The 15,634-nt window shown below is 35.0% G+C and overlaps 1 protein-coding gene across 26 annotated transcripts in view; it reads left to right on the top strand.

Annotated features, from left to right (window-relative positions):
- RBFOX1 (RNA binding fox-1 homolog 1) overlaps positions 1 to 15,634 on the top strand; it is a 1,352,985-nt gene that overhangs the window by 1,316,633 nt on the left and 20,718 nt on the right. For all 26 annotated transcript variants that reach the window (XM_049791518.1, XM_049791517.1, XM_049791521.1 and 23 more), the window contains one exon: positions 2,191 to 2,255. In XM_049791518.1, the coding sequence (XP_049647475.1) occupies positions 2,191 to 2,255 (65 nt within the window). The remainder of the gene's footprint in view (positions 1 to 2,190; positions 2,256 to 15,634) is intronic.

Genomic DNA, 15,634 nt, shown 5'->3' on the forward strand with positions numbered 1-15,634 from the left:
AGCCAGTGTGTGAACAGCCTGTCTCATTTTTGTCTGATTAAGAACGCCGAGACAGATTGGTACTTCTCATGGTGGCCCGTTCTCAGTTCTGTACTGCGGTGGGAGGCATTATGTGCATAGTTAGATTGAAATGAAGTGGCTCTCACATTTAAATAAGGGGGTTTAGAAATGGAATACAGGACAAGTGAAGAAGTCACACACGTGGCGAACAGAATCATGCCATACTGCAGAATGAATTGCAGTCTGCCACACATTTTCAGGACTGGATCATGCAAACAAGTTTACTATCTTCTTTATACTTTTACTCCCTCATGTCAGCACTCAGAGAAAAAATGAAAAGAAAGAAAAAATAGAAAAAAAAATAGAAAAGAAAAAAAAAAGGGAAAAAAAGGGCTACATTTAGCACTCGAAAGCAAGAAGGGAGAACGGATGATTTTGTATCATCTCTCACCTTTCTCCTTGTAGCAGAAGCCAGACCAAGTGTGCAGCTTGCATTATCATCCCTCAGCCTCACAGTTTACTGGCTCAGTTTGCACTTGGTGACATTATTTGACATCTGATTGCCTGTATGCACGTACCTGCGAGCAATATGTGCCTATTATACATTTTTGACAGTAATAGCTTTCTATTGGTTTATAAAAATCAAATGATCTGAAATGAGAAAGTATTTCGTCTCAATGTTTCCATCTTTGCACAGAGAAGCAGCTCGCTGCAAAAGAGCGAGCGTATAGAGTATTATGAAAGCCCCTGCCTTATTCCAGCGGTTGTGTGACACGATTGCTGCTGGCAGGGAGCTGACCACGAGTCGGGAGGTAAATGTACTGTTCTTGGTGCGAGCGCTTGAAAAAAATCAGAATGAATGTTCCTCAAGCGAGTTGACAATTCAAAGCCGGGAGTTTCTAATGAGCCGTCAGTATATGTAAAACATATGTTTATTCTTAGGGTGGCGTAGCGTTATCAGCTGAAGGATTGATTTCCCAAACCAACCCACTTCCAATCTTCAAACCAACAAGGGTTTACACACATTGGGGATGGAATTGATTCCGCCAGACAAAGTAGTAGAAGGGGAAATAGCTTGTAAAAGTAGTTGAGATTTCTTTTTCTGGAAAGAGTGAATTTTTATTTGTAAAATCAAAATAGAAACCCCACAAAAGTTCCTGCAGTAGAAATGTACTCCTGTTACAGTAAAGGTTGACACACTGTAGCCTACTCTTCATGCTTCAGCATAACAGCTTGTGTGAATGCAGCCTTCCAAAAAAAAAAAAAAAAAAGAAAAGAAAAGAAAAAAATCAATCCGTTATGGCGAACAGTTTAGGAAAAGAGTGAATTTTATTCAAAGCTGAGTGATCTGATACTTTCTTATTCAACTCTTTGTTAAGGTGGGGGAAGGTGGGAAAGGAAATACAAAAGTCCCCTGTCCCAGAGGATTATGGGGTGGTGAATTCTAATTGGGACGTAAATCGTGTTTGTGTTATCTGTGGAGACTGGCCTGTGTTTGTTAATTGGCATGCTGAGATCATTTTGAAATGGTTGATATAACACCGTGGTCCATTGAACAGGAAGCTCTGCTGTTTTCACAGTTTGATAATCAACGCATCACTGCACACAATTCCTTTCAAATGTGTGTTTGTTTGTCCTGTTTGCTTAATTGAACATCTGCAATTACTGTTACATACAAGTGAATGTTAATTCATGGAAGAAGAGAATTTTGCTTCTTCATTATGATTTTATGTATAAATTGAAACCTATGTAACGTTAAGAGTTAATTGAGTGCACAGATTCATAGGTTTAATCAACCAGACATGATAAATCATATTTTGTACAAAAAAGAATTGATTATTAGCTGAATTTTTCTTTTAAGTTCAGCATTGCTTTATTAATATACATACACCTCATTCATAAGAACAATTGCTACTTGAAAACTTGTGGAATAATACAGTATTGTCTTGTAAAAAACCTTACATCGATGAATACAGTTCATTGCTTTCTCCTGGTCTCTGGGACAAATCTTAACAAGCACAAGTTTGTGGTGATAAATTCTGCTTAACGATTCACTGACATATTTCCTGCGCATTTAACCCCTTAACTGAACTTACAGCATGAGATTACTCTTTCGGTTGTTGCTAAATTTTGCAAAATGTTATTTAAGGTGCTGTAGCAATCCAGTTAGAGCGTGAGTTTGTGTTTCAGGGTGGTTATGCTGCCTACCGGTATGCCCAGCCTGCCACTGCCACTGCAGCTGCCTACAGTGACAGGTAAGACCTCATTTACTGCTAATAAATATTTGACCAGTGGAAGTTGAAGATGATTCTATAAATTTGCCTTGTTGAAGTCTCATAACTGTCTTGTTGCTCTGCAGATAATTGTGATATCTAAAGCAGGCTGTTTTATTATAATCCATGAATAGCCATAAATTGAGAGATTTTAGGCCTTAATTGAGAATCAGGCATGAGTTGTGCACATTCCCAAGCTGTAGATCATCCCCTTAATGTCTGTGACCCTTGAACAATGTAGATAAATATATGTACAGCTTCATGATGGTCTGCTGCTAAAGATCATTATTCGTCTTAGGAGTATTATTTCAGTTGATTTAGAACCTGAACCTATTGAGTGCCCTCAATTCTCATTGACATTGTTTTAGTCAGTGGAAATCGAGAATGAACTGTGTCTAAGCTTGAACTATCCAAGGCAAAACAATATTTTTTCCATTTGCTTTCTTTCCAGGCATTTGATTTTTTGAAACACCGAAAAAAGAATTCAGTTCTTCTTCTTTTGCTCTGTAATTTTATCCTCAAAATGTAAACCACATGTGGTGGAAATAATACCAGGAATAAAAGATTATTAAAATCTGCATAAGAGAAACATGCAAAGACTTAACTTCTGTAAACTAAAAGCAATGTCACATAAATTAACTTGTCTTCTTGCAAGATGAAAATTGGTACCCCTTTGAAGTCAATGTCTAAATTGCTGTTGACTTCAGTAGGAACAGGATTTTGTCAAATTGTATAAAATTAAGTCTTTGCAACGTGTGGACAAGATTTTATAACGAAAAGAAAGACTATCCTATGTTTTCTTCATAAACTGTACCCTTAACAAAATCTATGCTATCTTTAATACTTTTCGACTACTTGGAGAGCGTACAGTCCTAAAGGGAGGATGTATACTGTGAAAGACAGATACATGCATGTATTTTGCTTCACAATAGCAGCGAGAAGTCAGGTCACACTTCACAGTTCCTGATACAAGAAAATTTTCCCTCAGAATCATGGAGATAATTTCTAAAGTCTTGAATACGTATTGATAAATTTCTTTAGATGCTAAATTAGACATTTCTTTAAATGTTTCCACTTCTTAAAGAAATCATTTAAAAGATTAAGAAATTTCAGTGAACTATTTCTTAGATTGAAGTGCTGTTCATGGATTCTGTATTTTTAGAACAAAGTACCATGGTATGAATGTTACAATGCTATGCATGCATATTTGCCTTTCAAATGCTTATTCTGGGTAATGAAGACCTGTTTTTTAAAGTTATGTGAATAAAATAATTTGCATGTGTGGCTGAGGCATGCTGTGTCAGACAGGTAAGCAAGTTACTTTCTATTAATTTTGGATCAGTAATATCGACTAGATATGTGCTGTATGCACTTTGTTCACGATGTACTATTTCTACTTAGGGTAACCTACAAAGGTGAAGTGCTACTCAGTAGTTTCATTTCATTTCCACAAAGGTGTGTTAGCATGTCGCAGCTCTAGTATTTTTCTGTGAGCTTATAATGCCAAACAATTCCTGCTTCTAAAAACTTACTAAACTGAAAGGACAAAATTATAAATAACCTCCTGTGGTTAGTAATTTTTTTTGCCAGATATCATTCAGGTGTCCCTGGATCATTTTATAGGGTGTTTATTCCTATGAATAAATTAATTTCTGAAAACCTGTATGTTGCATACAGAAACTGAACAATATCAAGATGACTTTAAAATGCTTTAATTATGACTTAATGTGCCTTCTCATAAAACAAATCAAATGCTGTAAGAGAAAACATCAGTTGGTCACATGTTCTGCTATGGGTAGAGAGTCAACATCACTAAGAGTTATGCTGACAAAAAAAATAAAGGATTTGTCTAAGAAGATAGCGCTCTTAAATGCTGTAAAGGAAGCTTGAGATGGCATCAGTAGTAATGCAGTTGTTATAACCCTTAATTATTTTTTTGAAAAAATGTCTAATTTTCAGATACACTTTGTGTATAATTAGAATTGTAATAACCTATCTTTGCTTGCATAATTTTAAATATCTTAAATGAATTTTATATCTTTTGGATTTTTTTTAATTTAGCTTCTCTTTTTAAATGTGGGTAACCCTCATCTTCGATCTGCTTCCCCCAAATGAATACGGTTTCTTGTCTTAATTACAAATATTGCAACTGAATTTCTTTGTGGCAGAATCCTAAAGCTAGCATAGAGAACAAAACAAATAACAATCTGCTCAAACATTTCTTTGCATATGGGAAACTATGTGCAAACATGGATACCTCTGATTACTCACAACTACAGTTTGCTTAATTTGATTACTTTTCATTCATTATTTAATGAATTTAATTTAGCAACTTTTGTGAATTATTAATATTGAAAGTGCTGAAATATAGTTCAGTACAACTGCTTGTATCTTTTCTTCCCAATGTAATAATCATCTGCTGTCTTCTGACAATATTGAAGATTCCGTATCTCCTTATACACTACTCTTATTTAGTGTTGATTTGAACCCCTATTTAATTTAATTACACATGAAATATATTTACTGTTTATGTGTAAATAATGCCCAGAAAAATGACGTGAGGACCAGTGAGTATGTACTATTGAAGCTGTGACATATCATGGAAATACTACTCCGTATTAATTTGAAAAATTTAAAAAAGCTCATCTACTTGATGAACGGCAGTGTTCCATATTTGACATGCTTCTTAAGTCAGGAGATGGAAAGAGGAAATCTTTAGATTGGAGACATGTTTTGGTAAATTATAAAGAAAGGTTAACAGAAAGATTTGGGACTCCAGAATCAATACACCAAGTCAATGGATAATGATTACTGTAAGAGAGTTCTATTGTGAAGAAATGCAATGGTATCCTTGTTTGTCACAGCTGGAAATGTTGCTGGAAATAGGCAAAGAACAGATATATAGGGGAGAATCAGGTGGCAAGGAAATCTCATGAAACAAATCAATGCAAGCCCCTAAGTATTTGTTCAGGACAAATCATGTACTCCTAAAAACAATTTCACAATGGAGGAAGACCTTGCAGATTTCTCCAGTTTTTTCTTAGGACTGTAGAACAGAAACAACAAAACAAACAAAAAGGTACATTTTTGTTTATTTATGAAGCAATATAATCACTGAATATGACTTAAAAAAATTTAGATTTGGATTTCTATACAGTGCGATCTATCATCGTCCTAAATTGCACTTAAAGATTTGAAGCTCTTTGCAGAAATGGATCAAAAAAAATCATGTTTAAATTTCCAGTATTTAAAATATTTCTGATAAATTTTCCGATTCTTATAAATGATAGAAGGAGACCTACTGGTCTATATATGTTCTTCACCATTCTGGAGCTTTGCCTGCCAAACTCTTTAAACTGAGAGTGTTTGGAAAACAAAATTATAAGGATGTGCAAAAGCTATTAAATCAGATGTTAACAAAATGTTTGTACAGCTTTGATTCAGCTTTCATGTCATATTTTTTTTAAAAATAAATAAAAATGTAGTGGTTAGATTTCTGTCCAAGTCTGAAGTAAGCGAAACTAGCAAAGTCATCAAGTTTTAGATTTATGAGGTAGAAAGAGTCAAAGCATGGCAGTGGGGCGTATTGTCATTTTGTCATTGCATGTTCACTTGATGTTGCTAGTATGTCTGTAATGCTGTATTGGATTTGACAGATCCATCACATAGCTCAGTGAATGGCTTGCTTGAATTAAGCCGATGGGCAGACTTATTCACATTGATTGGCTATTGGTTTTGTGTTTTATGATTTGATTATTGCATCTTCGATCGGAGTAAGAAAAATGTTCCTTTCTTGCATATTAACTTTGTCAGCAATATTTATGAAAGTGTATATGGTAGTATAATAAAACAAAACCCCAATAATAGTAAACTAGCCTTGTCTGAAAGGCAGAGTCATTTTGCTTGTACTGCTTGCTAACCCTGTTATACTTAATAATGATAATTATGTGTGTCTATATATGTATGATTGTGTATTCATATATATACACACATCCCCCATCCATCACCCACCCACAAACAGGCACACACAGGCACACGCACACACACACACGTGCGCCCGTGCGCACGTATATACATACAGAGGTGTTTTGCTCTGAGTGTAATTCCCTTTTTCTAACACAGTGTCAAATTTCAGTCTCACTACAGACAACGGGAAGATTCCCATTGACTTCTTTGTTGTCTGGATTAGATCCTTCATCACTGGAAGCTGACCTCTTTTTTTCACTAGTCTTTTTTAAAAGCAAATAAGGCATAATCCAAAATATTTTGTCACATAGTATAGTAGTATAAAATATTTTTTTTTTTTCCACTATCAGTTTATGTTACATGTTCTGTGGTCATAGACAGGTTTTTGTATGAAATTGGAGACGACAGGAAATTTTGTCATATGGAAGTTATGTATCTTCCAGATCTGAAATCTTACTCCCGGTAAAATCCTGATATTCTAATAGTTTACATTTTTAACGTGGAGTATTCATTTTTGTCAAAGTACTAGTGTCTACAGAGATATAATTTATTAAATTTTCCAGTTCTCTTTGGGCAAGTAGTTGAGAGTAATACTTGATATTTGTGGTCAGATTATCCTAAAATGCAATAGGTACAGATTTGATTTAATTGGAAACATGCTCATTAAAGAATGAAAATTTAGAATGAAGAATAAAAATACACAAAATATAAAATGTGAGCTTCTGTAGATGGAGGTGATTTTCCTGTATATTGCAGACTTTAAGATCCTGTATTTTACGAATGAACAAAGAAACCCACTGTAGTTTTACTCAAATTATTTTCTCTTATTGAGGTTCTTACTAGTGATACATAATAAAAATTAAGGTTTTGAGAGCATATAAAATATAACAGCATCTTCAGTCAGAATTTAATTTTTCCATTAAATAATTTTATAGAAGGATAAATATTTTAAAATGTAGTACTTCATTCATGTCTTGATCGTACTGTCTAAGATTTAGGAAAAAGAGCTTCTATACACAGTTTTAATTTCTAAACTAATAGGGTTGGAAGAGGAAAAAGAATAGGATGCAGTGATAACTTTATTCTTCTACTCCCAGCTGGAACCTTCAAACCTTTTTGAATTTTGATATGATATACAAGTTGAATCTTAAGAAATGGAGAAGTTTGAGGGACAAGACGATACATAAGCAAGAATCATATAGCCCATATCCTAGGCTACGCAAAGTTTGAGAATGAGAAGGATCAGTTAGCATCTTGACCAGGTACAAAGGTGGTGTTTAGCTTCTGTAACAGCAATAATATAGATTATATTTAACACTTTTCTTCTTGAAATACTTAGGTTTGATGTGGTGATGCTTGATTGGTCTAGTTTTTTCTGGATAGCCTGTATGGTAACTGAAACTTGTTTATTCCCTAATATTGCAAATAAAAATCAAATCATTCACTTTGCTGTTACAGAGACGTAATGGATTTGGGCATCTACCTGTTAGGCTTGTATGTCTTTATGTCTGTATCTGATCTGTGGCAAATTAAAGGATCACTGGTATCATGTTAATATTTCATAATCCATATTCATCACTCAGATCACAGTTTGGGGAATGACTGGAGCATATGACTCATGTTATAGCCATAACAGTACCTTTTAGTGAAGGAATTAGAAAGTAAAAGCGGGTAACTACGAATAAAGAGAATGCAGTAGAAAAAAATAATCAAAGAGTTTAAAATTCTAGGAACAGGGAGTTTCACATAGAGCAATTTGATAGGAATTTCGTGAAATAAAAGCGTATTGCATAGAGTGCTTTCTAATGATTGAAACATGGTTCATTCTAATGTACTGTAGATGTAACACTTTTTGGGGGAGACACAGCAAGTCATATTACTGTAGGAAAACATGGCAAATAATTATATTTCCTAAAAATATAATCTCCTACCAAGTCTAGAAAGCTACTTTGTATACTTCATATATATTTCAATACATTCCTCTAACTTTGGTAGAATTAACATGTTTTCTGATACTTTGAGGGCTTGATTCATCTGTGTGTAATATCACTGTTCATATAATATCCATGTGACTATCAAAACTACTCCACTAGTTCAAAATTGAGGTAATACAGTAGTGAAAAAGCTTAGGGTTCCTGGCCCACAATGATGGTAAAGACTGATTATGAAACTTTTATCATATCAGAGCTTGTATTCTTAAAACCCTGCTTCTACTTCTCTTTACTATAATTTCCATTCTCCTTCACTGTAATATGAGGGGCTATTTTAAGAATCTCCATAGACAAGGAAAGGCTTGGCTTTTACTGTAAAATATGGTTTGACATCCATGCTGGAAATCTTAAAGAAAAAATTGAAAGACAAGGTAGAGGAACACTAAAGTCTAGATTTCCATACCTGGCTTCCTAAAGTGCTCCAAGTTTAAAGATGTTAAGTACTTTTGCTGCTAGTTTCTTCTTGAAGATAGTGGGAGCTGTTAAATGTTTATCATTAAAAAAAAAAATAAAAAATCAGTGCACCTATTCCGACATTTACATATCAACTTCAGTACCCCTGTTTTCTTTTTGTTTAATACATCTAGCCTACATCAGATTATATAGCATGAGTTTTAACTTAGTGGTTTCTTACTTTAAAATAAAAGTTCATAGTAAACAACTGTGATTATGAATATATTCCTCTGATGCATTTTCACGCATGCTTTTCCTCTAAAAAGCAGAAAAGAAAGGATTGGTTAACATTTTAAAGTAGGAATTATCTCATTAAGAGTTCATACAGGCTTCTTCACTCTTAGAGGATATTGAAAGAAAGTGTGACTTTAAAATTTTTAAGCGTGTTGTATTCAGCAGACTGGATAAATATGGAGTTAGGGAGTTACTGAAATATTGATTCCTACTCCAACAGACCAAAACTGTTACAGTCTATTGGGTCAATGCCTGTGACATGATAGACCATAACAGTTCCTTTGGACATGTCAGTGTCTAATTATACACTTTTTAGTTTTCAGATCATTGACTTGATAGACCACAGAGAGGCAGATTAGAACATACTCTAAGTATTGTCAACCTGAGTGCTTCCACTGTGAGTGCTTTAAAAGCAAGAAGGAATTAAGAGCATTGTGAAAGAGTCAGGGAGAAGTTGAAGGTATGAAACGTTATTAATAAAACAGGGAATTAATTGGATATAGTCTATATGGATTGGCCATGTAATTTGCAATGTGTTTTAGGCAAGCTGAGTAAGTATTAGAAGAACAAAGTTAAAATGACTGTGTAGATGAAATTAATCAAGAAAGAGGCGATTTATACTCTTGCATGTTTTTACTGTAGTGTTTCCCACCTCAAAGGCATATAAAGCATTTGATTAGGTATTTAAATAGAACGTTTTTTCACATACCTTTGGGCCTGTCAAGTTTCTAATACTCTAGGAACACACCTGTGGCAAAACAGCAGTTTGTAATACTGCACAGCAGGAAGGGGAGTAGAAAGTTTGCCCGTGTATCCTAAAGAACAAATGTGTTTGTGAAAACTGCTATAGGATGTTTCATATACAGGCAGAAAAAAGTAAGGTCTTCATTTCAACCAAATGTGTACCAGCCTCCAAACTTCATTTTATGTTTCTTGAATGTATTCTTAAATAATCCTGGCAAGGTTTTCATGTATATGGTGTTTTAGTTATAATATGAAAAAATGATGTTGTCAAGTAATTTGTAGTGTCATTCAAACCTTCCAATAATTTAAAGGGAAAGAATTGTTGTTATTCATAATTGCTAAAGAAGTTTATAATTACACCTCTGTATATCAGGAGACTTTATTGTGGATAAAATGGTGGTTACTAGTGAACCATAATAATTGTTATGAAATCAGAAACAAATATAAAGTATGTTTTAATGAGACATTGTTTTAAAGAAGACATGATATACATAAAGAATAAATCTCCCAACTAAATAAATATATATTATGTATTGTACTGGATAAAATACTAATTCTTTACACAAAGCTGACTTCAAAATGCTGTACTGTTTGCCCTGAGGAGAGTGAAAAATATGTAAAAAATATAGTAATAAATGAAATTTTCAAATATAAATGATAAAACTGCAAAAATAGCCTTAATTGAGCAGTCATGGATCATACTGACATCAGTTTACATTGCTGACACTAAGCACTTCTGAAGTTACGTTACTTGATTACTTCTTCAAGGATTTAATTTTAGTGTGTAGACTGTGTTAATCACAGTAAAAGTCAAATAATCTTAGAGCAGTTAGGCCACTGAGATCACTATGAATTCAACTATGATTTCTGTGGTGCTCAGAATTTCGCATATTTGTTTTAGGTTTCATTTTAATTTTAAAATGTTAAGATCCACTTAAAAATCATCTGTGTTCCTCTTGCAGATAAATATGCATATTTATACTATGTATATTGTATTATGAATAATAAATACATTTATGTATAATATATTATGTAATCCTTCATACACAGAAAAATTCCACTGATAAAGTAGGTAATATGAATTAGAACTAAACGTATTTGTATAGCTCTGATTTAAAAAATAAATAAACCAGCAAATAAAATGTACAGAGTTAAAATGTAGGTGAAAGAGCTACAGATTTTTCCACTGGTTGTGATGTAAGACATTGTCCACATTTTGGCAAGATATTAAAACAAACATATTTTTTGCAACAACTATACTAAGTTGCACAACAACTATACTAAGTTGCAAAGTATAGCAGCAATTTGCCAGAAATTTTCTTTATACAGTTTTTGAGAGGTAATGGGAGGAGAAAGGGGAGAGTTCATACACAAGACATTGCCATGGAAGAATTCTACCTGCACTGTGTGCAGTACGGTCACCTTGTCATTTCCCTAACATACTTTACAGCATTAATATTAGGCTATGCTAAAAGGAGTCTCTCTCTTGCAGCGTTTGAATGGGTTAGCTAATTAGTTCAATAGAAGGGCTAAAAAAAGATGCCTGTCTGTCATGGTTTAACCCCAGCCAGCAACTAAGCACCATGCAGCCACTCATGCTCACTCCCTCCCCCCCCCCCCAGTGGGATGGGGGAGAAAATCGGGAAAAGAAGCAAAACTCATAGGTTGAGATAAGAACAGTTTAATAGAACAGAAAAGAAGAAACTAATGATGATAACGATAACACTAATAAAATGACAACAGCAATAATAAAAGGATTGGAATGTACAAATGATGCGCAGGGCAATTGCTCACCACCCGCTGACAGGCACCCAGTTAGTCCCGGAGCAGCGATTCCCCGCCCCCATCTCCCAGTTCCTGTACTGGATGGGACGTCCCATGGTATGGAATACACCGTTGGCCAGCTTGGGTCAGGTGCCCTGGCTGTGTCCTGTGCCAGCTTCTTGTGCCCTGGCTGGGCATGAGAAGCTGAAAAATCCTTGACTTTAGTCTAAACACTACTGAGCAACAACTGCAAACATCAGTGTTATCAACATTCTTCACATACTGAACTCAAAACACAGCACTGTACCAGCTACTAGGAAGACGGTTAACTCTATCCCAGCTGAAACCAGGACACTGTCCTAAAAAAGATGCTGGGGAAAGCCTGACATAAGAATACAAATTATGAGAAAGCATCTCCTGTTGACCAGTTTTCTCTTTAGTTTTTTTGGGTTTGCTTTTTTGTTTGTTTTTTTGTTTTGTTTTTCTCTGAGTAAATGGAATAATACAGACATATCACCAGTCTTGGGAACGCACATTTCCATTAGTGTCCAGAAGAGTTAAGGATTTTTTTTTTCCTTTTCCCCTTCTTTTTTTTTTTTTTTTGGCAGAAGTGCTTTTTGGTATTAGAATGAATTCTTCCTCTTCAAGAAGTTGTGTGACTGGTGGCAGGATAAAATTTAATGAGAGAGATTTCTTAACTTTTCTGTCTCCTGCTGTCTTTGGCAGTCTGAATTATGTTAGAGACATCTTGTCATTGGCTAAATCGTACTGTAATGTCCTGTATTGAGCACAAAGATGACACAAATAAAAAGCAATGCAGAGGTGACTAATTTGGCAGTCAAATTAAGGGCTTGGTTAAGCCACCCAGACACAGGGATGTAGTGCCATTTGAGACACTCCAGGTCACGCGAGACAGCCAGGCAGGCAGAGGTGACACTGGACCTTCTGGAGTGGCAGCTGATTCCAGGCAGATGGACGAGCTGCCTTGGCTTGGGCAATCAAGATGAGCTTTGGTGTTTTCTGTGAGGTGGTATTTACAGAAGTAGCTTCAGCTACATTAATTTCTTTTGATGCAGGGTTTTACCCCACATGCTTCCAAGGCTCGCCTCAAAATTTCAGAAAGGAGCATTTAATGAAGTGGTCAGGAATGATGGAGGTGGGAGATGCATTATCTATTGACAATGAGAGCAGAATACCTAAGTGAAAGCAGAATAGCTGCATCTTCCTCTTTGTCTTGGCATCAGTATTAGTAGTTAGGCTGAACAAGCAATTCTGCAGAAAAAAACCACCTGACGTAGAAGAAATCAGTCTAAAAGTAAAATATGCTTTCCTAATGCACATCAGGTCAAAGAAGTTACTGTTAGTGTTGTTGAAGCTTGATACCACATGAATTACTTTCTATTTATAGTTTTATTCTTACTTCATTTAATATATCTTATTGGTATGGCTGTAAAGTTGTTTAGTGGTCTTTGTGTTGTGATTCAAATGCTATGAGCACGATAACGTACTTTGATCTTACGGTAATGGGAATATAAAGCATGATAACAGCAAAATCAACCTTTTTCTTATAGTTAGTGTACTACTGTTAAAAAGTTTAAATTCTTTGATAGCCCTGATATTTAAATTTAGGACACCAGAAGGAGGGACTTGGGGAGGACTTCATAAAATGATTTTAGAGGGAACCTCAGAAACTTTGTCCATACAGTAATATTACAGAAACCTGAAGCAGCCAGCTGTCAGCTATGTTATATTTCACAGTGAAAAGGCCCACAACATTAGAGTCCTAACAAGAGCAACGAAGCCTTAAAGTTTAGAGCATGAAGGAAAAAATAAAGTATCTTTAATAATATAGTGGGAAAATGTATAGATGTACCACATGTAACACTTCTTGGAAAAACCATTGCTACACTGTATAGTTAGCACCAGATCCTTGGGGAATACAATTTGAATAGCTCCAGTGAAGTCAGTGCTTTCAGTTAAACTGCATCAATTTTACCAGCTGAGGTTCTGATCCATGAAATCTAAATACTGACTGTATTTGTAAATCCCACGGTGGTCTTACCAGAAGAAGTCAACTGATTACATATAGTTTAAATCTTCCCACTGTAACTTCTGTTCAGTATTGTGTTTGCTTTCATCTTAATTTTCTATGTTCTGGGGCTCTGCACTGTTTTCAGCAGTTGATGTATTTTTGGGAGGCGGGGCTGCACCTCTGTGTTAAGCAAAATTATTTGTCTAGTTTTGTGAGGTTAGTAAGCAAAGTCCAAGAATTCTGGCGTATGAAACATAATCACTGTGCCTTAGTGGATTATAATTTCTTTTACATTTCAAATTTCCTAGAGCTAGTGTGATTATTTTTAGGGAACTCCTGATTTCTTAAAATCCCACTTGACCTCTATTATGGCTTCTATTTTATGGAAGCTCTGTGTTGCAAAGAAGAGGGACTAAAAACTTCTGGGAGTGCTGGGCGAAATTATATGTGTGTCAAAATTTTGTTCTTAATCATGTGCTGTGTAAAATATAAACAGTGTTGAAAAGTCTGACTGTCACCCAGCCTTTTAGGAAGAAGACAGGACACAGAGCACGCTTAGTAATTTGTCCCATGTGCCCTACAAACACAGGTTCTCACACCCACAATGACCCAAGTGTATAAACTTCCCAGACCCAGCTGCGAGTACTTTTGTACATATGAAGAGTAGCAGGGCCAGTGGCGGTAAGAGGGAAAACGCAGTAATAGGTTGATGCTTTTTTAGGAATATGCAGTAGTGCAGACAGACGAGCACGTCCTTTCCCAGGGTGGGACAACTATAAGGAAACTTTTAGGGGGAGCACTCAGTGTAACAGTCTGTCCCGAAATTAGGTTGAAATTTTGCTTCATAATGGTTAGATCCCTCAAGTCATAAAGAAGACCATCTGAGACCCATTCTCTGAATCTCTTCCTATTTTCCACTTCCAGGTTCTGAATCTTCCAACTAATAGTAAAGTAGCCAAATCACGTATGGGTCAGGCCAGATCAGTGGTTACATCTGCACTGTACACCCAATCTCTGTTACTAGATTCTGCTCTTTCTGAACTCCACTCTAAGTTGCCACCAAGCTTTAAAATAAAGCCTATTTAGATGTAGAAAATGTAATACAGTTGTACATATTTATGTGTAACTGAATTATCAGAGTTTCAGTATTTAAGAAAACTTTTGTTCTGTTTTCTCAGTGAGGAGAAACTCCCAACTTTCCACATGTGAAGGAGCCTAAAGTTCAGTATTGTATCAAAGATGGCATAAACCGGAATTTCTCTCTCTGTTCTGGTACCTATTTGATATTCCAGTAGCTGAGATCACTGGTGTTAGTGTTTATGAGGATGGGAAACATTAAGGAATTTTGGAAAAGTTTGAAGGAAAGTCATAAATGTTCATCAGTACTCTAACAATTATTCCTGACAAAGCATGTAAAATACATGTACACTAAAAAGCTAATCAATCTCATTGGAATCTCAAACTTGAAACTAACTCTCAGGATATGTAGATTAAAAGCAATTCAAAAAGAGAGTCAAGACTATTTAAACATGCTTACAGAAACGATTTCTGTAGAAATGAAAGCTAAAAATACTACATAGCAGTTACAAATTGTTATCATGTTTCTACTAAATTTCACATATATAACCTTACCTAAGCTTAAATTCAGTATTGATATGCATGTAGCTTCTGTATTAGGTCAGTATGCTTTAGAATGAATGTATGGAATTTTTTTTCTGGACTATTTCAGCACAGTTAAGGTGACTTGCGAGAAGCAAGACTATAAAAGACAGCTGTTCTTGAAAAATGGATAGATGCAACAGTTTGGAAAGGGAAGGTACTGACAGAATATATTTATGAAATATCTTAGGCCTCTTAATTAACTTGTGGTAATATAAACATGCTGAAGAAAGTAGGCTATGGTATTTAAAAAAAAAATAAAAAAAATAAAAAAATTGCACAGTCCAGAAGGCTTAATTTCTGTGAGTACATAATGTTTACTGAAGTCAGTTGTAATTAGTAATATTTTTCACTAAATAGTGTATATAATGAAAAACCTGACTCCAGTTTCACTTAAATCCCTGTTCTTCATTTGCTTAAATATTTTGATTTAATACTTTATTATCTAAGTCTTTCAATTCAGTGGCTTGCTTTAATTTAGAACAGGGTACTTTTAGTCAGGTGATAAAGTTGCACCT

The sequence above is a fragment of the Accipiter gentilis genome, chromosome 33, assembly GCF_929443795.1.
Source record: "Accipiter gentilis chromosome 33, bAccGen1.1, whole genome shotgun sequence".
Classification (NCBI taxonomy): domain Eukaryota; kingdom Metazoa; phylum Chordata; class Aves; order Accipitriformes; family Accipitridae; genus Astur; species Astur gentilis.